At 41.7% G+C, this 23,685-nt stretch overlaps 1 protein-coding gene across 2 annotated transcripts in view; it reads left to right on the top strand.

The window, feature by feature from the left end:
• Tmtc2 (transmembrane O-mannosyltransferase targeting cadherins 2) overlaps positions 1-23,685 on the top strand; it is a 415,948-nt gene that overhangs the window by 159,139 nt on the left and 233,124 nt on the right. For both annotated transcript variants that reach the window (XM_042263186.2, XM_076553853.1), the window contains exon 2: positions 6,554-7,124. In XM_042263186.2, coding sequence (XP_042119120.2) covers positions 6,554-7,124 — 571 coding nt within the window. The remainder of the gene's footprint in view (positions 1-6,553; positions 7,125-23,685) is intronic.

Here is a 23,685-nt window from a genome sequence, read left to right as displayed (position 1 = left end):
AATGCACAAAGCTGGAAGCAGGTTAAGACCTCTGTGCGAGCTGGAGAGACTGGGTTGTTTTGCTTCAAGAGACAATCTGTGGTCCTGTCTTCTCTAGAGAATTCTGCCTATAAATGTGGCTCTTCCCCTTATGCCACTTTGTCCCCATTCCCCCCACCCACCCACGTTCCCCAGATGGAAGTTTTCCTGATTCTTTAATGTCTTTCTGAGTTTCCTGATCCCAGCCCATGCAAAACAACCCCAGGAATTAGAGCAGCGTGCAATTCTGGTTTGTGATAAGGTGTTTCATTAGCTGTGAAATAGCAGAAGCCATTTCTATTTTGGACTTCTTGGAGAAGATGCAAATGGATCAAAATCTGTTTTGCTTCGTGTCAAATGAGTATACCCCTCATCCTGCCTGAAGATCACTGAGTTCCATTAAGTACCCTTTGGCTTGTCTTCCCTAATGCGATGGTGAATGGTGTCATAACACAGCCCTCATCACTGACTCACATGTGTTACATGACTTAGTTATTAAAGCCCGATGCAATTTTGTTATAGTCCATATTCTTTTGCCACAATATTCATTGGTTAAAAAAAAAGACCTGCTCAGGTTGATAGCACATGTTAAAGAATTCCATCATGCAGATGTGTCCCTCATTCTAGCATGTTCCACAAAGAAGTGAGGTATGCCTTTCTCTTTCAATTTTGCTTTATTAACATTGTTTGCCTTTTGTTGTTTGTTTGTTTGTTTTTTTTTTTTGGTTTTTTTGAGACAGGGTTTCTCTGTGTAGCTTTGCGCCTTTCCTGGAACTCACTCTGTAGCCCAGGCTGACCTTGAACTCACAGAGATCCGCCTGCCTCTGCCTCCCGAGTGCTGGGATTAAAGGCGTGCATCACCATCACTCAGCACATTGTTTTGCCTTTTAGTTTTTTGTTTGCTTGTTTATTTGTTTGTCTGTTTGTTTGTTTTGTTTTCATTATAGGGTATATATTTGTTGCTATGCTTCAGAGTTTTTTTCTCCCAGAGAATGAATAAGACTTATTAATCTTATCCCTTGTTCTGAAATCCTCATTTTCTGAGGGGTAGATGTAATTTATCTCTGCTTGCTACAGTTTACTAGGTTTATTGCTATCATGATAAGACATTCCAGCTGTTTTGAACAGATTTTTTCAGGTTGCTTGATTTTCCCTTTTTTTTCTCAGAAAGATTTTAAAGAGTTGAACAAATATAGAATAACTGGGTCAGGGAAGACCATTTTCTATCCTTCCTGAACCTTCCATTGCGAGGGTGAAGCATTATCTTAAATAATGTATTCCCAGCTTTCCTCACTGTATTAGTAAGGCCCCATCTCAGAATGCTTTGCCCTGAGCTCCTAGGCTCTGACATGGACACATTATTGGTTTCACATTGATACTAGAGATATGCACTTCATTGTCGAGGTTAAGATCTAGCACAAGCCAGTCAAGTTCATTCTGAATTACTTGAAATCTGCACTCTCTGACAACAGTGTTTGGCAGTATGTCAGTTTTTCATATTTCTTTTAAATTTTAATTATAACCCATCAAGTCTTAAGCAATTACTTCTGGGTTAGACTCTTGATGAATGTCATAGCAGGGTGTTTTAATTTAATGGATCCAGAAAAAACATCTGTTTCTAATATTTTAAAAGCCAATTTATATGGAAATTCATTTAATATACAGTCAATACACGGAGACTTGAAAAATCAAATTGGAAAATCAAACAACTGTGATGTCGTCGGTCTTCCATTAACAAAGGACTTAGCCATGTCTAGGCTCAGCTGCTGCTAGGTAACACTCACAGTATCATAGCTTAGAAGAAATAGCAATGTGTATTTAGAGAAATGGGACAGTTAACTTAGGGCTAGTGTCTACCAATAAAAGCAGGTCAGTGTCCTTCTTTGATTACCTTGGTCAGCTGTGTGCAACTTCTTTCTTTTTTTAATTTAATAGATTTTCTATTCATTTTACATACCGACTACAGATTCCCCCCTCCTCCTTCCTCCCACCCCCAGCCTTCTCCCCCAACCCAACCCCCATTCCCATCACCTCCAAGGTAAGGTCTCCCATGGGGAAATCAGCAGACCCTGGTACATTCAGGTCTGAGGCAGTTCCAAGCCTCTCCTCCATGCACCAAGGCTGTGCAAAGTGTCCCACCACAGGCATTGGGCTCCAGAAAGCTGGCTCATTGTGCACAACTTCTTTTCTGGGCCCTGGTGGCTGATGCAACTCAGTGGTAGTCCATATTGCAAAAGGATGTGCCTGGGAGTGGGGATGTTACCGTGCTTTCTGGAAGTAGTAGATCAAAGTCAGTCACATGACCATATTTAACATTAAAGGAAATATGAGAGATAACCATGTTCCCAGCTCAAAACATTCTATTAAGATGAAAGAAGAACCACTTACATGTTGGGAGAACAATGAACTATTTCTATTGTGCAATTTTAAGACATAGTTTTAACAGATTGATCTTTGTATTAAGTATCTGGAAACATTCATTGGTTCTCATAAATAGATAATATACATAAAAGACAAGCATGGTGATGGGTGGAGAGTAGGTAACTACCAATAACTAATTAATAGCTTTTTTTCAAATTCTAAATTCTACATTTATCTAGATAATATACATAAAAGACTAGTGTAGTGATGGGTGGAGAGCAGGTAACTACCAATAACTAATTAATAGCTTTTTTTAAAATTCTGAATTCCACATTTATCTGAAATTAGAATCTGTTTGTCTACTAGACTTTATGAAGGACTTTAAGACTTTACTTTGATCCTTATGAAATAATACTAACAGCTAACCATGTAGAGGTATCATTTGTACTAGAGTTCCTACAATGCTCCTGTGTCTATAAAGCAATGACGTCTGATTCACTATGTCAAAGATAAATGAATAATTATGAGTGGTTTCAAGGTAAAAGTGTATCACAGAAACAGAAGCTCAGAGAGGCTTATTGAGGGGCTAGTGAGAGACATCGTTAAACATTACCTTGGCCAACTATCTCTGCCCCATGTAATTACTGACTCTTCTCTCTCTCTCTCTCTCTCTCTCTCTCTCTCTCTCTCTCTCTCTCTCTCAGCTGTGTACCTTTGCATGACATTCTTAATCTGTTTGGATATTTGTTGTGTTTTCATGTTTTATAAGTCAGTCAGGAAATTACAGAGTTGGAGCTCAGGACTGTTCCTTTTAATCCATGATTTTTCCAATGTGGCCTTTCAAAATACTTATGCAAAGGTTCTTTTGAACTCACAACAGATAGAAAAACTGGAAAGGGCTGGAGGGATACATCTTTAGGCTAGCTTCTCATCATGTGTTCTGCATCTTCTAAAATGTCCAAACTGCCCTGATATTGGACTAATAGAGAATTGTCCAGTTCTGGAGCTTCATAATTATCCTGGCTTTTGACTCAGGTGCTTCTGTAGTTCTCTCTAATTAGAAAGTATGTGCCCCAGGGGCACAAAATAATCCAGATGTCTCCTTGTTGACCAGGAACTATAATAGCACAGAAGATGAATCTTCTAAATAGATTCATTTACATACGATCTTCAACATTTGAATTCTGTCCTCTTAGGGCTATTGATTGTTTAATACGTCTTTGAAAGCATTAAAAATCATATAATATATTTTGATCATATTCTCTCTATCCACCCCTCAGTTCCTCCCAGATCCTTCCTTCTACCTACCCAACTTCACATTTCTCCTTTAAAACACAAAACAAAAGAAAACACACACACACACACACACACACACACACACACACACACACACACACACACACACACACACTCATGGAGTCTCTGTGTTGGACAGCTACTCCTGAGTATGAGGTCTGCCCTGGATTGTGGTTTATATAAACAGTGTCAGTCCACTGAAGATAACTGATTTTCCCTCTTCCAGCCACTCTCAGTTGAAAATTACTCTTGTTGTACCCACTTTCCTTTCTCCAGCTAGAATTTTGTCCAACTTGAACGAAAGGAGATCTTGGGCATGCTGTCTAAAGTTCTTAGCCTCATTAACTGTGAGTGTCAGGTATGGGTTTCATTTCATGGAGCAGGCCTTTAAATCCAAGCAAAACGTTGTTCGTTACTCCCAAAATATCTCTGCCACTACAGTACCAGTAGGTGTGTCATGCATGTAGGAAACCATTGTAGTTCTCAGGGTTCCTAACTGGGTGAGACTGATGATGATTATTTTTCCTCTTCCTGTAGCATGCAATGTACCTTCCAGCACTAGGAATGCTGGTCAGTGGGGCCCAAGTTGTTTCTCCTTGTTTGATGACATAAGTTTGTGGTGTTTTCAGCAACTGGGCTTTACTCTCAGGTGGTGGAGGCTAACTGATAGCATTGGCAGTCGTCTGTTCTATGTGGAGGGGCAGGAGAGAGCTATAGGATCCCTTTGGCCAATAACTCAAAAAGATGTAGTCCATTCCTGGTGCCGGGGATTTTACTTGATAGCATATGATGTCTAGTTGGGCCATTGCCTTTGACATTTTATTGTAACTCTATTTAAGTTCCTTTAATGTACACACACACACACACACACATACACAGAGAGAGAGAGAGAGACAAAGAGAGAGAGAGAGGGAGAGGGAGAGAGAGAGGGAGGGAGAGAAAGGGAGAGAGAGAGGGAGAGAGGGGGAGTTTTAGGAAGCTTCTACAGTAGTAGGTTTTAATAAAGCTTTTCAAAAAGCCTTTAGTGTTAGCTACCCCTCCCTATATTCCCTTCTCTGTCCTAGCTTCCTACCCCTTTCCCCATTTTATCTCTTCATAGCATTATATTTTATTTCCTCTTTCTCAGAAGATTACCTTCTCCTTCCTGGTTCTTTACAATATACCTGTCCTCTGGGTATTCTGAATGAAATACACATTTGATTATTAAATATTTGTCTTGACATTACATTAACAATTTCATCAGTGTCATTCTCAACAAGGATTGATAAAATCTGACTGATGAGATAATTACACTTTCTTTTAAATAGGTATTTAAGCAAACATAGCCATTAACATTTTTACATTATCTACTTAAATGGCCACAGTGGTAATTGATTACAATTTGGGATTCACAGACTAGTAAGTAAAACACAGACCATGAAACTCTGCTATTCCATACATGTATGACTTTGAACTAGTGGTTAGTTTATCTTTCTCAGCTATAATTTCCTCACCTGAGAGAGATCGATTGTAAGATAAAGCTCAGGGACAAATAGTCAAACTAGCAGAAACACAAGAATTGTAAACCAATAGCTGAGGAACCCCCATGGAACTGGACCAGGCCCTCTGAATAAAGATAATTATGAGACAGTTGATGAGCTTGAACTGTTTGGGAGGCCCCCAGGCAGTGGGACTGGGACATGTCCTTGATGTATGAGCTGGCTTTTTGGAACCTAGGGCCTATGCTGGGACACTTAGCTCAGCCTTGATGCAGGGAGGAGGAGACTGGACCTGCCTCAACTGAATCTACCAGGCTGGGCTGACTCCCCAGGGGAGATCTTGCTTTGGAGGAGGTGGAAATTGGGTGGGGCAGAGATTAGGGGGGAAGGCTGGGGGAGGGGTGGGAGGAGGGAGGACAGGGGAATCTGTGGCTGATCATTTTATACAGTAAAAATTATAAATTAATTATAGAATAAAAATACTAAGAAAAAAAGATATCAGATAATAGCAAGATTTTGTCAGTGTTGTTCCTAAGTTTAAATGTGAAGATGTAGCCGAGCGACCAGAGTGCTTGACAGACAGCAAGTACCCAACAAACAGTAGGCCCTTCCTTCTTGACATGTATGTGGAAGGATGAGGCATAGAATCCTGGAAATACATCCAAGTCAGGGGGCAGTGACATATCATTATGATTTTTCCAAGTGATAGCGGTGCCTATGAGAAGGCAGAAATGGGAAAGGCTGTGGTATGAATAAAGGCAGGCAGCAACACCAGGTAGGTAGAGAGCCATGGTCTCTCTGTCTCTCCATCTCTCTTGACCACAGCTCCTTTATGGTCTACATACCAGCAGCATGGACACAACCAATGACCATATGAGTATATGGCATCTCTGCCTTCTCCCCACGCTTCCTCCATCAGAGCTGTCTTTTACCCTCATACGCAGGTGATCTGTGGCCACGAGAAGCACTACTCTAGGGCCTGATCCCCATCTTTCTTTTTAGGAGGTGCTGATGCTGGATCTAGATGCATCCCATACAGGGGCAGCATCCAGATCATCTTTAAAAGGCAGAGTCACAGGCAGCTACTAACTGGGAGCCTGAGGGCTGTGTTTTTAGGAGAGTTCCACAAGGGTGTCAGAACAATTATTTGGGAGCTGCCACAGGAGGCTGAAAACGGAGGTGGAGCGCTTATATTCATTTGTTCTTCAAAGGTTGTGCTTATCAAGGACCAGCGTCTCAGGATAGCGAAGGAGCCCTGACTCTAGCCTTAGGCAATAAGGGGATGATCTGGGTTCAACCTCTGTGTACTGGAAATATCTCATCAATGTCAATGTCCGTTTTTTAAAAAAATAGATGTTTTGCATTTGATTTTTAACGTTTTTTGTTTGTTTGTTTTTCAGCCGTGCTATCAAGACGAATCAGGACCTGCTCCCAGAAACCCCATGGACACACATTTTCTACAATGATTTCTGGGGGACTCTTCTGACTCACAGTGGCAGCCACAAGTCCTACCGGCCGCTCTGCACTCTTTCCTTTCGACTGAACCATGCCATCGGAGGACTGAATCCCTGGAGCTACCATCTCGTCAACGTCCTGTTGCATGCGGCTGTCACCGGGCTCTTCACACGCTTCTCCAAGGTCCTTCTCGGGGATGGATACTGGACGTTCATGGCCGGCTTGATGTTCGCTTCTCATCCCATTCATACGGAGGCGGTGGCGGGCATCGTGGGCCGGGCGGATGTGGGCGCCAGTCTGTTTTTCCTCCTTTCCTTGCTCTGCTACGTTAAGCACTGTTCTACGAGAGGCTACTCGGCCAGGACTTGGGGCTGGTTCCTGGGGACCGGACTGTGCGCAGGATGCAGTATGTTGTGGAAGGAACAGGGGGTGACTGTCCTGGCGGTGTCGGCCGTTTACGACGTCTTTGTCTTCCACCGGCTGAAAATGAAGCAGATCTTACCGACCATTTACAAAGTAAGTGATTGTTGCCTCTCTGGAGCATCATCGCCTTACTGACTCATGCACAGGCTTGGTCCTTTGCCACCGCTTAAGAAAGCAGATGTGTTCTTCTGCAAGCAGAGTTTCAAATGAGGCCCTTTTGAGCTTTGCTTCAGTAGCGTGCCGCTTTGACCTTCCTCTAATCAAGCAAGGTTTCCAGCACTGCGTGTTTTATTCCCCAGGTTTCTGAACGTCTTTCCACAATGTCTAAGGTGGCCGGAGAATAGTTTTTGCCTTGTAAAGTGTATTCAGTTCACTTTTTTTTTTTTTTTTTGCCGAGTTCAATATAATCCAGTAATTGCCTGTGATGTGGATTTGTAAAAAGAACACAGCTGATGATGGAGCTAGATGCTGGATTCCATGGAGGGGAAACCCTGTGTTTCTCTGCTAATCTGAGACTGTGCCTGAGTTTTGAAAACATCCCTCTTTGCAGGGCACTGGGAAGTCGGATACTAAAACAGTGACTCATGTTCACCTTTTCTTTGTTTTCGGTAGATAAGAATAGACGAGGCAAAGCGCAGTGCGGTTATTATAAGTTTTACCTTGAGGCCAATTAAGACCTTTGCGTCCGGCCTTAATGTTTGTGTATTCCCTTAGTGATTTCAAATATAATGTTGTTCCAAAGGTTATGGAAGGATTTTGGGGATCCCCTTATTCTTAAAGAGACAGATCTTTTTTTTTTTTTTTTTTTTTTTTTTCTTGCTGGTGGAGCTTGGTTACTTGACTCTGGGTAAACAGGAACATAAATACATGGACACAGCAAGGATTCACTGTAGGTAATTTACCATTTATTTAAGCCGAGTGAATTCACATAGGAATGAAATGGATGTCCTAGTTTATTTTTATACAAAGTGTTAAGTCTCAGGCTAAATATCAGACATGATAGAGCACAGAACATCTTCAGAGTTTTTCAGATTTGATTGATAAGTTGAGTTTATTGTCACTGTAAAGATCGCAATATAAATACTTAGCACACAACGACAGAAATATATTCAAGGCTACTTTAAGAATTGTTATAGACTCTTCTAATACCATGCCAAAATTATTGTCACAATTTTTTAAAATGAAATTTAACCTAGACAACACTTTTTTGTTGTTGTTGTTTTGTTTTGTTTTTTGCTTTTCAAGACAAGGTTTCTCTGTGTAACAGCCCTGGCTGTCCTGAGACTCCCTTTGTAGACCAGGTTAGCCTCCACAGAGATATGCCTGCTTCTGCCTCCCGAGTATGAGTGATGGAATTAAAGGTGTAAGCCACTACTGCTGCCCAGCCAGACAACAGATCTTTTAAAATCAAACATTCTAACACAGTCTGGTCCAGAGGCATACTCAGGTGGTATCAGTGTGCTGAGTAATGACTGTAGGGAAATTATAGCAGTTGCTATTTTGTAATAAAACTTATAGTTTTGAAAGAGCATTAAAACTTTGGAGGTACAGTGGACACACTGCAGTTATATACAATGGTCTCAAATTTGAGCTGGGATGTATTGGGTGGTGTTAGTTTGCATAGTATGAAGCATGTACGTTGTGGACTGAGAACAAGGCTCGGGTGAAATCACAAGGTGCAATACTGGTGATGTAACACAGGCCAGTGAGATCAGAAACACCTGTTTTTCTGTATATAAAGTGGAAGACACTTTTGACCACTATGCATTTGGAGACTTTCACCTCCTGCCAAGCTCCTAGCAACCCTCACATTGAAGGTCAAGGCTCACAGTTCAAGAAATTTCCCATAAAGGGTAGCTTTTGGGGGCGGGGGTGGGGCTTTGAGAAACTTCCTTCCTATCTCTTCACCCTCCTTCATTTGGAACTCACCTTTGGTTTGATTGTAAACAGAAAGTTTAAAAACTACCCTGCTATGGTGTAGAATGGTCACCTCTTCCAGGCAGGCTCCCCACATCTCGTTTAGACATGAGAGAAGACATTTACAAAATTGATTGATTGAGATGAGAGACTTCCTGTATTGCCCAGCCAGGCTTTAAATGGGCTCATCTCACCCCAGCCTCCTGAGTAGCTGGGACTAGAAGACTGCTCCACCACCCTCAACAAGCAGTAGACTATGGTTTTAGATACTCACTTATGAAGAAGCTGACAGATTTTTCTATTTTTTCTCTCTGAAGTTGAAGTCCCCTTTTGCTTAAAATTGAATTGCATGAGAAACATGGATGGGAGAAAATCCAAAGCATTTATTTATTATTACTATTATTTACGATTTTAATTGTATTTATGTATATGTTCGTATCTGTGTGGGTACCCATGCCTGTGACTTTGCAGAGGCCCATGCAGAGTGTAGGGTCCCCCTGGAACTGGAGTTACAGCATAACTCTGACCTGAATGCCAGTCCTCAAGGTTGAGCAGCAGGTGCATTTAACCACTGAGGCATCTCCTCAGCCCTATTCTTATTAATTGTCAGAGGGGGACCATGGCCTTTTCACTTAGAGCTCAAGGATTCAGGCTTCTTGAAGTTCTTTTGTGATTTCAATTCAGTGTTGTCACTTTAAGGAAAACTCTGCCTAGAGTTTGATGCTGGAAAACAACATATGGCTTACAAGTGGAGCTCTCTATTTCAAATCCCTTTGAATTCTTATAGCAAGGCAGAGACTAATTTTTTTTTTCTAATATGATGTCATCAGCAATAACAAACCTTCTTGTTCCACTGGATTTGAAAAAGAACAAGGATATTTCCTGGCCCTAGGCTTTACGGAGATGGGTGTCTCTTTGAGGACAGAGGCGCTTTATGGAGATGGGTGTCTCTTTGAGGACAGAGGCTCTGCAGCCTTGTGGTTGGTGGTCCTGTTGGTGGCCTGTGCAGCACCTTGGTTCCTTATGCGGAATTTCCAATTCACTAGCTCATTATTTTGATATGTTAATGTTGGACTTGCTTTTTTTTTTAATTTTTTTTTTTTTTTTTTTTTTTTTTTTTTTGAGATAGGGTTTCTCTGTGTAGTTTTGGTGCCTGTCCTGAATCTCCCTCTGTAGACTAGGCTGGCCTCTGCCTCCCAAGTGCTATGATTAAAGGCATGCCCCACCACCCGCTGGTCCCAGGACTTGCTTTTAGGACCTTTAAAGTCGTCTTTGGAGAAAACTTCAGTTTTCCTAGCATATTTTCAAAGGTCCAGTTCTTTACCAGGAAGCTCCTTACCTTAAGAATATTCCAGACAATAGTTGTGACATACATAAACAATTATTTATGTGACTTTAGAATTCATCTGCGCTTTCTGTATGTCTTCTGGCAGCCTCACATGCACCTCCTGCTTGAGATATGAAATGCCTGTAATGGAGACACTCCTTAGTGAGGCCCCATTTCTAGGAAAAGGACTTCCTACTTTTTTTTTTTTTTTTTTTTGGTTTTTCGAGACAGGGTTTCTCTGTGTAGTTTTGCGCCTTTCCTGGAACTCACTTGGTAGCCCAGGCTGGCCTCGAACTCACAGAGATCCACCTGTCTCTGCCTCCCGAGTGCTGGGATTAAAGGCGTGCGCCACCACCGCCCGGCGTTTTTTTTTTTTTTTTTTTTTTTATAATTTATTTATCTTTATTTTATTTGTATTGGTGTTTTTGCCTGCATGTATGTCTATGTGAGGACGCCAGATCTTGGAGTTACAGACAGTTGTGAGCTGCCATGTGGGTGCTGGGAATTGAACCTGCGTCCCCTGGAAGAGCGATCAGTGCTCTTAACCTCTGAGCCATCTCTCCAGCCCAGGACTTCCTACTTTTGATGGTTCAGTGTCCTGGCTTGTTTTTTTTTTTTTTTTTTTGGTTTTTCGAGACAGGGTTTCTCTGTGTAGTTTTGCGCCTTTTCCTGGAACTCACTCGGGAGCCTCTGCCTCCCGAGTGCTGGGATTAAAGGCGTGCGCCACCACTGCCTGGCCTGGCTTGTTTTGAAATGCATACTGTGGACCCCCAAAACGTAGCTCCCACCTCAAAGGGAATGAGGAGATAGTTGAACACAGATTTAAGTTGCCCCAGATTCAGTGTTTCAATGTGGAAGGAGTTTCATGAAGTTTTTACATTAACAAAGCAAAGAAAACCATAAATCAAGAAGCTTTATTGACAGACCGATGGAAACACTAGAGATGGGTTACAGCAAGATAGGAGAATCTCTCCTGTAGGCTTTTGATATTGTCTGATGACATGTTTAGCTTTTGGGTTGGTGGGAGCTATTGGTATGTTAAGTTAATAGAGTCCAAAATAGTTTTTTTTTTTTTTAATCAATTAGACAGATGATGTTAATTCCTATCCAGAGGTAGTTTGTCCAGGAGGCTAAAGCTAGCCAGAGATAAGGTAATTGGCATCTGAACCCACAACTCCACCTCACTGTGGTCTTTTGGTCAGTCAGTGTTTGTAGGCACAGTTCTTTCCAGGACTCTTCTTTGGCAATGCTTACTGGGACTGTGCTTGGCCTTTGCTTCCAGGCCAGGCACCAGCTGTGGGAGTGACGGAGGTAGAAAAACCCTTTATCCGATTAGAGTTACTGTTTTCAATTCTTTCTGTTTAAGCTTTTTCTGTCATTCTTAGCTTTGGAGTCAGTGTCCCTAATGTGGACCTTGGGATACTAGATTCTTTATATTTACAAGGAAGAACAGAGATGGTTTTACCATTCCCCCGTATTTTCTGTGGAGGTGAAGGTCACTGCTAATCCCAAAGATGGGAGGTGAAAGGCCACCAACCCAAATCATAATGGCCAAAATGATCAAAGCAAGCCATTAATTAAAGTAAGCCTCGTGCACATGGCTGCCTCTCCTTAAGATGGAAGTTCAAGAAGTCAGCATATAAGGCAGACAAGGCTCTTATAACTCAGGGGTAGGGGTGTTTCCAAATGGGGGATTTGGTGCGCAAAAATAGATGGGCTTACAGGAGCAGAAAATAAGGGCAAGTTAGCCTACAGGGGCCCCTGAAACAAGACATGGGTGGAAGGTTGGCATAACAAGCTAGTCATAGCAAGGTATTCATAGGTGGTCATATAACCCTTTGGAACACAGGTAGGTTGTAGATGTAACCAACCGTCTTATTAAATAAGAAACACAGAACCAATGTAAAAGAGAAAGCTGAGAGGTCAGAGCTCAGAGCTAAAATCTTACCCTTCCTCCTGCGGTGCTCCTAGCTTTCCGAAAGAGAGCTATTTCCTGTGTGTCTGTCTTTAAATAGTCTTTCTGTTCTGCCTTTTCATTGGTTGTAAACCCAAACACATGACTACCTCATCACTGCCTGTAAGTACAGCCCTCCAGGTCTTAAAGGCGTATGTCTCCAATGCTGGCTGTATCCCTGAACAAACAGAGATCTATGGGATTAAAGGCGTGTGCCACCACCGCCATGCTCTTTCTATGGTTCTATGTCAGCAATCCATTCTGACCCCCGGGCAACTTTATTTATTAACATACAATTAAAATCACATTTCAGGGTTGCAACATGGTCATAAACAACTTTTTGAAACAAAGACACCATGATTGCCATTCCTGGAACAGTCAGTACAGAACCACTTGTATTTAAGGTTATACAGGTGGAGCATAACCCATTCCTTGAGAAACAGGAGTGAACCTAGTTTGTCTTTACTATAAGATGACTTTTAAGCCTAAAGTGGAGACAGGCTGGTTCTACAGACACCCAGAAAATGAAACACACCAGGATTAGAATGCATAGTTTTGAGGCTCTCTAGTGACCTCTGCACTGTAGTGGAAGTCAGAAAATGAGCAAAGAAGTACAAAGTCAGGTGACTGGCAGCACCGTAAGAAGGAAATGAGACATGGTCTTTGCTCACAAGCAACAGGTACCTTGACCTTGTTCCTTGATCTGTTGCCTCCTCTGGTAGGTGAGTCAGTTCCTTCCTGTTCTTTTTTTTTTTTGGTTTTTCGAGACAGGGTTTCTCTGTGTAGCTTTGCGCCTTTCCTGGAGCTCACTTGGTAGTCCAGGCTGGCCTCGAACTCACAGACATCCGCCTGGCTCTGCCTCCCGAGTGCTGGGATTAAAGGCGTGCGCCACCACCGCCCGGCTTCCTTCCTGTTCTTTAGAGTAGTTGCTGTGAACTTTGAGGTGCTCAGTGTGAGCTGGGGTGCCCACTTTCAGAAGGTATCTAATATATCAGCTGAGGAAAAAACAAGTAACAGTGGTAGACGTTGTCATTTTTCATCTCACCCTTAAGGCTCCTGCTGGGGTTTGATGGGCTATGATGTCAGCAATCCATTCAAGCTGTAGTAGGCTGACAAAAACACACACTGTCAACCAGAGTCTCATAACTGTGAGCTTTGCAAATATGGGCATAGACTGTATGAGGAGGCTATGGAAAATTATAACCCTGAGATGAGTTTTCTATGCTTCCTAAGAAGAAAGTGTTTTGAAGGAAATGATACAAATGGATTACAGGCCCGCCCAACTTTTTGACATTGAGACATCAACAGAAATAATGTTCTAGAACCATGCAATCAAAACATGTAAGCTTTTAAATAAGCTTTTTTATTTTAAAATTTTTGTAATTTGTAATTTTATATTGAACATATACATAACTCTCTGGAATAGCATACAGTCCATGGGCCACAGGATATGCCTGCAGGATCCTTTTCATCCAGAAGAACAATCATTTTTTAATATCTTACCAGCTAACTCTACATCACAGTCATGTGGTTTGCCCCAAAATATATGCATCTTTGCCCTATTAAAGTATTAAACATAAATATATGTTCAATTCTATACGACAAACTAGAGAAATAGTCAAATATCCAAATCTGAAAAGGGCTGTCTTCGTAAAACTTGGGTTTGTTTGAACCAGCAAGATTGACGTTTGGTTTTTTGTTGTTTGTTTGTTTCTGTAATTCATATCCAAATCCTTTCCTGGTCCCCAAATATCTACCAGATAAATTCAGCATCATATTTTGCCACTGTTATTCCTCTGTATCTTTGTTATTCCAGAAAGAACACACTTGGGTTTCAATTTGACAGAGCCCAATGTTTTTTTGTTTAGGAAGAAATACATCTTAAATATTTCCTGTGACATCTAATGTTACATTTGATATTGTTTACTTTTAAAAACAAATAGTAGGCCAGGGAAAAGACTGAGGTGTTAAAGAGATGAGGATGCAAGCATGTTTTGAAAGCTGGGCATGGTAGCATACACTTAAGATCATAGTGCAGGGTGGGTAGAGATAGATGGATTCTTGTGGTCATCTAGCCTAGCTTACTTTGCAAGTTCCAGGCCAATGAATGACCCTGTCTCAAGGAACATGGCAGAGTACTCCTGGAAAATGATGCCGGAGATCGTCTGTTGGCCTCAATGTGCACACATGTGCAAATACACACACCACATACATACTCCCTTCCTAATGAATAAAATACAAATCCTGTTTGAGTCCAACAGAAGTATTTGATATAGCTGAGTTTGTTCATTTTGACAGCAAAATTTGCCATAACATGCCCATATTATGTATGTGGTTTTTGCAGTTTTGCAAAAGATATATCACATTTAAGTATGTGAGTACATGGCATATAGTAGATATTTACTTAATATCTAACAAATACCTAATATTTCCACCCGCCAGGCACTGTTCTTATTGCACTAAAAATTTTAACGCATTTAAGTTATTTAACAAATGCTTACCAAGAGAACTAATGCGATTTATGAAATAATATGGTTGAACACTAACGAACTATAGTTTATTCAGTAGTTAGAAGGAACTGTCCTAAGATATTAGATATAAAATCTGCAGAAATGTTGAAGAACAGAAGTCGTTTTTAGCTGTCAGCAGTGGGATTCTGTTTTATGAACCTACTATGTTATCCCTGTGCCCATGTTACACACCTGGACACATAGTAGGTACACAGCTAATAATGTAATTCACACTTTAACCTTATCTTCTGAAGTATTTTGCTGAGATGTTGAAGTTAATTTGTGTATACACCGACTTTCACATAATGAGGATTCCATTCCTACATCGGTGGGTCTGGAATAAAAGAGTAGAACCTATTCATTCCAGAGAAAAAAAACAAATTTTCTTGACCACTCACCCAATGGCTATTTTAGCATTCCACTGCATTCCTGTCACTTACTTAGTTTCATGTGTTCAAAAATAAATGGCAAAGGACCTTGAAATATGCTCAAACTGACCATGCAAATAAATATTAGACTTTTATCTGCCCACTGTTTGTTTTTAAAGCCTCCCATAATTCTAAGAGGTATCTGGTAAATAAAAAACAAAACAAAACAAAACAAAACAAAACAAAAACAGCAAAAGCAACCTTTCTCATATCCTGCATTTGTTGTGGGATATTTGATCACACGGTGAAACCCCAAGACTGTGTTAATAAAATCAACCTTGGATCAGCGGCCAGAGCCAGCAGCTAGTTGACAGGAACTAGCCAGAGAGATTATGGAGAATACAGGAATATCGATAGCGAGCTGCACAGGAAAGAGTAGCGAAGAACTTGGAGCTTCGTGGTCTTTTGCTTTGGGATAGCTGGAGAGAGGCTCTCTTGCTGGGTCTCTGGCCAAAAAACGATGCTCAGCCGGTCGCTTCTTGGCCTCTCTGATCTAGCAGGTTTTCACCCGCAATATCTGACTCCTCAGTCTTTATTGCTAAATAGAATGGTAGAAACTTAGTTAAAAACTACATTTGGTGGCTGCAGCCGAGCCAGTGTTGGCAGGACTGAAAATCCCACCAGGCCACAGTCTGCAGGGCCACAGAGCCACAGAAAGAAGGTAGTTGGAATATCAGTAGATTCAAGTATAGCAGCTAAGCCAATAGAAAAACACCAGCCAGGCGGTGGTGGCGCACGCCTTTAATCCCAGCACTCGGGAGGCAGAGGCAGGTGGATCTCCGTGAGTTCGAGGCCAGCCTGGTTCCAGGAAAGGCGCAAAGCTACACAGAGAAACCCTGTCTCGGGGAAAAAAAAAACAAAAAAATAAAAATAAAAACCACCAAGCATTAGTCATTACTTGCTCAGAGCCATTCGCTGTGTCTATTTAACATCTTTGAACTGTGCTAATGTGGAAACATCTTTTGTCTCATCATTAGCTTCGTCATCACTTAGTGACAGATCGAAAATATGAAAGCAATACATAAAAGGGATCCTCGAATCAAAACTCGATGTAGGAGTTCTTTTTTTTTTTTTTTTTTTAAGTTTTTCCATTGATTTTACACACCAATCAAAGATCCCCCTCTTTCCTCCTTTTGCCCCCCCCCCCCCCCCCCGCAGCCTCTGCCTCCCAACCCACCCCCCACTCCTTCCCACAAGAAGGAAAGGCCTCCCATGGGGAAGCATATCCAGTAGAGGCAAGTCCAAGCTCCTCCCCTGCCTCAAGGCTGCAGGGGGTGTCCCATCATAGGTAGTGGGCTCCAAAAACCCTGCTCATGCACCAGGGATGGATGGATTCTGATCCTACCACCGGGGGCCCCCAAGTAAATCAGGCTACACAACTGTCTCGCCATGCCTAGGGCCTAGCCCAGTCCCAGGCAGGCTCCACAACCATTGATCCAACTTTCATGAGTTCCCACTAGTTTGGTTTGGTCGTCTCTGCAGGTTTCCCCATCATGATCTTGGTGCACTTGCTCATAGAATCCCTCTTCTCTCTCTTCGACTGGACTCCTGGAGCTCTGCCTGGTGTTTGGCTGTGGATCTCTGCATCCTACATTCCGATGTAGGAATTCTAATACTAGCCTGAGATAATTTGGGAGAATGAAACCAATTCGGTTGCTTTTTAAAGAATTTTTTAAAAACACGGTGTGTTGGCTAATTTTATGTCAACTTGACACGGGCTGGAGTCATCTAAGAGGAGGGAGCCCCAGTTGAGAAATTGTCTCCATAGGACTCAGCTGTAGGCAAGCTTGTAGATCAGTTTCTTAGTGAGTAATTGATGTGAGAGGGCCCAGCCCATTATGGGTAGGGTCATCCCTGGGCTGGTGGTCCTTGTTTCTTTAAGAAAGGAAACTGAGCAAGGCATGGAGAGCAAGCCAGCCAGTCCAATGTATGGCCTCTGCATCAGCTCCTGCCTCCTGTTTGTATTCCTGTCCTGGCTTACTTCAGTGATAGGCCACAGAGTGGAAGCGTAAGCCAAATAACCCCTTTCCTCCCCGGTGTGCTGTTTTGGTCATGGTGTTTTATCACACCCCTAGACATCCTGACTAAGACACATGGCTAGTTTCATTTTGCAATATTTTTTTCCAAAATGGACAATATCTTTAAATTAAATTTGTGTCTTTATTTCACATACACATGATAAAAGGCTAAGCTATTATATGGGAAAATGGGAGCTACTGACACGGGAAAAATAAGTCATTTTTAGAAGTGAGGATTTTTTGTTTTGTTTAATGCCAAAGAGCATGTGTATTACCAAGGTTGTCCATGGTATATGAACTTTATCTTTGTCTTAGTTTTAACCTAAGCTCTGGATGTATGTGGAGGATAAATCTGACAAATGACCCTCCTTGCCAGGAATTTAAGGTTGATCGTGAGAAAGATCCCTAAAGGAGTTTATGTTCCATTAAAGGATCAGGGTGCATTACCACCCAAACACTTCCTTTGTTAAATGCTGTCCTGCACATCTGACCATTTTATTTGGTTAATAGAAGAATACAAAACTGGAGATGCAGAACCTGCAGGTGTTTGCATATTGAGGCTACATGTGCTTTTTTTTTTCTTTTATTTGATTAGCTGCTGGGGGATGACATCAGTAGGATCTATTCCCATTCCTAGCGCTGTCCCTTATGTGTATCTACTGGATTGTGGTTTTTGTTAAGTTGGGACCCTCGTCTCAACTGTACTGAATGAAATGTGAAATCGCGGCTGTTTTTGATTTTTCTCAATCAACATCTGTGAACTCCACTTGAAGCACCACTCCACACTGTGATTTCCTTTCCCCTCCGTTCCCTTACACTTGACCTTGTGGGAATCCAGATACAGCAAGCTATCCGCATCTCGACACAGGGTTTCCTCGCCTTACTGAAGCGGTAGGGCTGTTTGTCATGCACTTACAAATGAACTTGGATTTTCTCCCAGTATCCTTTTTGTTGCATTTAATATTCATGACCTGTGGCACTCTAAAACTTTAACAGCTGCCAGCACTGCTAACCAGATAATAACTACAAATAAGGTCAAGGTTCATAAATAGTTTACAATTCAGAAAGTCAGAGATCAAGAAGGCATTTCATTTCTGCAGGTGGGCTCCTTTGCTCAGCTGAAATGATTCTGCATGCCACATGCCATTGAGATTCAGGTTGAATCATTTAAATTTGGGGAGTGACTACCTTCGCAATGTTCTCTAATGCTTCCATTAAATCTTAATCCTCGGAACAGAACATATTCACAAGTTACTTATGAAAGGGGATTTCATCTATGTACCAGGCAGTATGTTCGATGATATGGGAATAGAATGATGCACTGAGCGCATCTGCCTTTAAGGACTTTGAAGAGTAGTGTGTAGTTAGAAGGAGAGGATGTAAATGCTAACATGGTGGTATGCATGAAGATTAGGAGTTCGAGGGGAATATGGAAGAAGAGAAAGTTGCTTTCTGACCAAAAATATACCTTCTAGAGAGGAGATATGTGAGCAGACATTCAGGAAATAGTTAGAAGTAAGCATTTCATGTTCAAGAAGTGAGGCAGAGAGGAGGGCTCAGTGTGAGCAATGTACAGAGGAAAAATCATGGGAACACTGAGGAGTGTTTCGGGAGATAGGGAATGTGATGTTTACAAAGGAAAAGGACTAAAGAAAGGAGTTAAGACCTAGCGTGTGTGATGAAATTGGGCATTTTAAAACATGCTGTGGTTCCCCAAATGTAGGTAGACACTCTATGATTTTTGCCTGCATGTGAACTTTGGTCAACTCACAGAAAGAGTGTAGGATGAGCAACTTCAATTTTGCCTGTGGGGCTGTGCCTTCTCTAAACTCAAGGAAGAGTTCTGATGAGACTGAGAAGCAGACGCAGGAGTTGAGGTTGCTACTTATTCAGTGAGTGTCCCATAATAGCATATACCTCATTCTTCAGCATTAGAAAACCATTTTTTTTCCTGACCACTAGTATTGTTTTCTTTTTACTGAATATTTGGCATATTGTTCTTATACTCCTAATGAGAAAAACAGGGTGTCCTTAAGGGCTTTCTCCTCGGTCTGTTCTTCTAGCTTTGCCAAACAGGAGTTCAGATATGCTTATGAATGGCCATGAGGCACAAAATCTCTCTTTGTTTTGAACTCTTTCAAAGAGGAAGATAGAGAAAAAAAGAAAACATTGAAAGCATCCTTTTTTAACATGGCAGAATAAATACTCTATCAGCACTGAATTTCAACCAGTTAAGTATGCAGTGAAAATGACACCCAAATTGGATCTTGTGATGAATAAATAATGAATCTCATTGAAATCCTATTTGCTGCTCTCCTAACACTCTGCCTGGGATGCATATTACATCATTCAGCTCAGTTTTCCATAACCTGCTGCCTCAGAGGAATCAAATTGACTGACGAGGATATCATGATTATCAGGTTACTCGTACTTAGGACTGTCAGTTTCACGGAAAAAAGATGTGCTTTACAGAAATTTGAAATCCATTGTCATTACCTAGTAGATGCCCAGAAAAATGAAAATGCTAATTTAATGTTGATTTCGCAAGTAAAATCTGAGCCATAGAAAGCTAGAGCCACGAATATATTAGAGAGTCCTTACAAGGTATGATGGGAGGAGCTGATAAGACTATTATATCAAATGCATTAATAGTTAGGCTCTGTATGGTGTCTGACATAATGGAGAGGGTTATAGTTCTATTTTTTCTGTAGGCATCCTGGTTTTGAGCCTATTGATCGGAGTGTCCTTTCTTCAGAAAGGATAATGAGAAATCAGAAGGGAAAAACAGAACCTTCTAGTGCCAATGTGCATGACGGTGTGGTGGCAGGAAGGTCAGTGTGCCCTTGCTCTCCATGTGTCTGCAATGCCGCAGTGGCCAGATGGCTCCCCTATGCTCTGTTGATCTGATTATAACTCATGCATCAAGTAAAATAGCATGAATTCAGAGTTTAATTCGTGTTTCTTCAGTAATTATAGCCTTGATTAGTGAAGTCAGTGTTTCCGTTCCAAAGGACATTCCCCCTTCCCCACCCAGTCTCTACATGTTTATTCATGTCAGGAAAATCAGCTGTGGCAATCATCATGAGCGCCTTTGATATGATAGAGAATCCATGGCACCTATGTGTGGTTACATGGTTTTTCATTTTCATATAGTAAAGTTCCGAAGAAAACAACAAGAACATAGGGAAAATAAAGGGGGAAAAAAATGAAGGCAGAGCGAGTTTTCAGTAAGTGAAGACACAGAAAACCATCCCCAAATTTCCTTTATCTGTGGCTACACAGAATGCACATTTCCAGCTACAGATATGTGGAGACTTCTGCGGCATGAGGTATCAATTCTGAAAGTTAAAAAAAGTACTCATTAAAGTCAAGAGAGGACTTGTGTCCATTTGGTTTAGTGCTGTGTGACTGTGGTCCTGCCTCTTGGGAGGGTCATTGGAAGTTCGAAGCAGCTTGAGCCACATAGACAGGCATTGTCTCAAAGAGCCAACAACAACAACAATAAAAACAAGAAAAGAAAACAAACACAAAATCAAAAAAGTAAAGTTTTTTCTACTTAAGAAGTAAAAACATAAAAATGTTTTAATTTTGTGAATTTATATTAGCTTTGGACTAATTATTAGTATTGAATTAGTATTAATAGTCCAACTATTGGAGAGCAGTTTCTTCATTTTTATTGTAGAGCTACTTGGAGGTACTTCCGTCGTGGAATATGTGTGTGGGGATGTACGTCTTGGGTTGTACATTCCGAGAGAAGAAACTACAAGAATAAAAACTTTTTAGTGTCATCAGCTTACATACAGTTTATGTTGGGAGTTTTATGAGTTCATTTTCATACGTTCTACTAATATGAAAAAGTACAAATTATGTGGAATGTTTAGTTTTCCTAGTTTGAAGAGACAGGCAAAAATATCCCAGTTCATTTGCCCATCGTGTATAATTTATTTTCATGACAGAGTGTGATAAAGATCAATCTTGAACCCTGTTTTTAGAAAGGCATGTGACTGTCATGAGTCAGAGTGTTAGAGTGTGATTTTGGAATATTTTGGAAGATGAGACCTTAGGGCGAGCCATGTGGGTCTGATTGGGGAAGTGGACACTGTGAGGGTGAGCCTTTGAGGGTCACACAGGTCCTGCTTCTGTTTTGTGTTTTCTTTTCTTTTTTTTTTTTTGGTTTCATGAGCTGCTAAGATCTCGTGTAGTTTAGGTTCACCTCCAACACCCAATGTCGATGAAGCTGACCTGAACTCCTGATCCTCCTACTCCTACCCCCTGAGTTTGAGAGTTGAACTGCCAACCCAGGTCTGCCCCCCACCCCCCACAGCCACAATGCCATCAGCTTCTGCGACACAGCCATCCTTCATTGTCATCCCTACCACAATGTACCGAAAACCCGTCTTAGTCACTGTTCTGTTGCTGTGAAGATACGCCATGGCCAAAGCAACTCTTGTAAAAGAAAACATTCATTTGGGGGCTTGCTTATAGTGTCAGAGGGTTAGTTCCTTATCATTATGACAGAATACAGGCAAGCGTGATGCTGGAGAAGTAGCTGCGAGCTACATCCTGCTCCATGGGCAACAGTCAGAGAGAAGGAGGGGGAGGGGAGAGAGAAGGGGAGGAAGAGGGAAAGATACTCTGAGCTGAGTGTGGTCTTTGGACACCTCCAAGCCCACCCCCACAGATACACTTCTCCCAACAAGGCCACACCTCCTGATCTTTCTCAAGTAGTTCTACTTTTTTTTTTTTTTTTTTTTCCCCCCGAAACAGGGTTTCTCTGTGTAGCTTTGTGCCTTTCCTGGGACTCACTTGGTAGTCCAGGCTGGCCTCGAACTCACAGAGATCCGCCTGCCTCTGCCTCCCAAGTGCTGGGATTAAAGGCGTGCGCCACCACCGCCCGTCAAGTAGTTCTACTTCTTGGTGAGTAATCTTTTAAATATATAAGCCCAGGGGGGAGGGGGCATTTTTAGTCAAACCATTTTATCCCCTGAAACTGTGAAGCAAAGCACATTCTTCCTTGATGCTACATCTGTCAGTCATTCTGTCATTATGGTCAAAAGTAACTAATCATAGGGACAAGAGGATGGCTCAGTGGGTACCGTGTTGACCACACAAGGAGCAGGACCTGGATTTGGGTTGCTAGCACCCATGTAGAAGGTAGATCATTGCAAGCCTAGTGTTGGGGAGCATCGTGATAGCTATCAGGTGCTTGCTAGCCATCCAGTCTAGCTCAGTCAGCAAATGCCAGGCTCAGTGAGACACGCTTTCTCAGAAAAGTAAGGGGTAAACAACAGAGGAACACACCCAGCATTACCTCTATCTTCCAGAAGTCCGTTCATGAATGAGGGGGCATATATGCACACGTGCATGCATGCATATCACACACATGCACGCATATGCACACAGGTCACTAATGCAATAGATGTTGTCATTTACCCCTACATCTATGTATTTATGGATGCTTTATCTGTTATTTTAGGGAGCAATTGATACATGTAGCTTTGGCCATTTTCGAACCACATTAGACTAGTGATTGGGATGGATGCTGAACTCACAGGAAACTAGAATGGAATGCTTGCTCTATGAAGAGAAAGCAACTTTCAAAGATCCTTCTGAACAGCATCATTTGACAGCTGATTTTTATTTTCGACTTAAAATGAGTATACACATCAGTGCCAATGCTAAATTTCCCTCGGCTGTGGGCTGTGAATGTCTTGTCCTTATTTCACAATTTAGTAGCCTGATTTTTTTCCCCTTCAGGCTCAGGAGGGTGCTGTTGCTTCTGTGTCTGAAAGAGAGCCAGGATTTCCTGTCCCCCCCACCACCACCACCACCATTCTCTTTCCTCTATATTTTCCTTTTAGCCAGGTTTATAGGAAGGAAGATTGGTTTGGTGGTTGCAGGAGCTCACAGCCTTCATGTCTCATTCTTTTGAGGGAAAGAAGCAGTGTTCTCACCTGGAGGTGAATGCTAATCTCTTTTCTGCTCTTATTCTTCCCAATCTGCCCAGTGGTGTTGTTGCCGCTGACTCCAGACTCTCTGTTATAACAAACCTTTTCACTGAAGCTTCAAAAGTTGCGTTTTGGTGCCATTGCTCAGTCTTGGACTTGATTTCGCCATCTCACAGGGAGGCTTGGAAGTCAGAAACATTGGTTTACAGAGCGATGGTATTTTTCTAGCTGCCAGAATATTTCTCGAAATACACTGGGCACCTTAGAAATGTTACACTATTCAGATGAAATTCCTTTCACAGGAACTTAAATTTCACTAACTTTGCCTTGCTGATATGAACCTAGGGCTTTCAGGAAATTCATTATTTAAAAATTTTATTTAATTGACATGATATATGAAGGTGATGTAGGGGTGACTGTGTTTTTAGAAAAAAAAAAAACTTCAGGATTCGTCATGAGTTTTCTTTGGTTCTATCACATTTGAATGGTCACCAGCCATTTCTGGGTAAATTGTTTTAAACTAGAAATTGCAGCATGAAACAGGATGCTACT

This window comes from Peromyscus maniculatus, chromosome 18 (assembly GCF_049852395.1).
Source record: "Peromyscus maniculatus bairdii isolate BWxNUB_F1_BW_parent chromosome 18, HU_Pman_BW_mat_3.1, whole genome shotgun sequence".
NCBI classification, from domain to species: Eukaryota; Metazoa; Chordata; class Mammalia; order Rodentia; family Cricetidae; genus Peromyscus; species Peromyscus maniculatus.
This window is presented reverse-complemented; position numbering and strand designations above follow the sequence as displayed.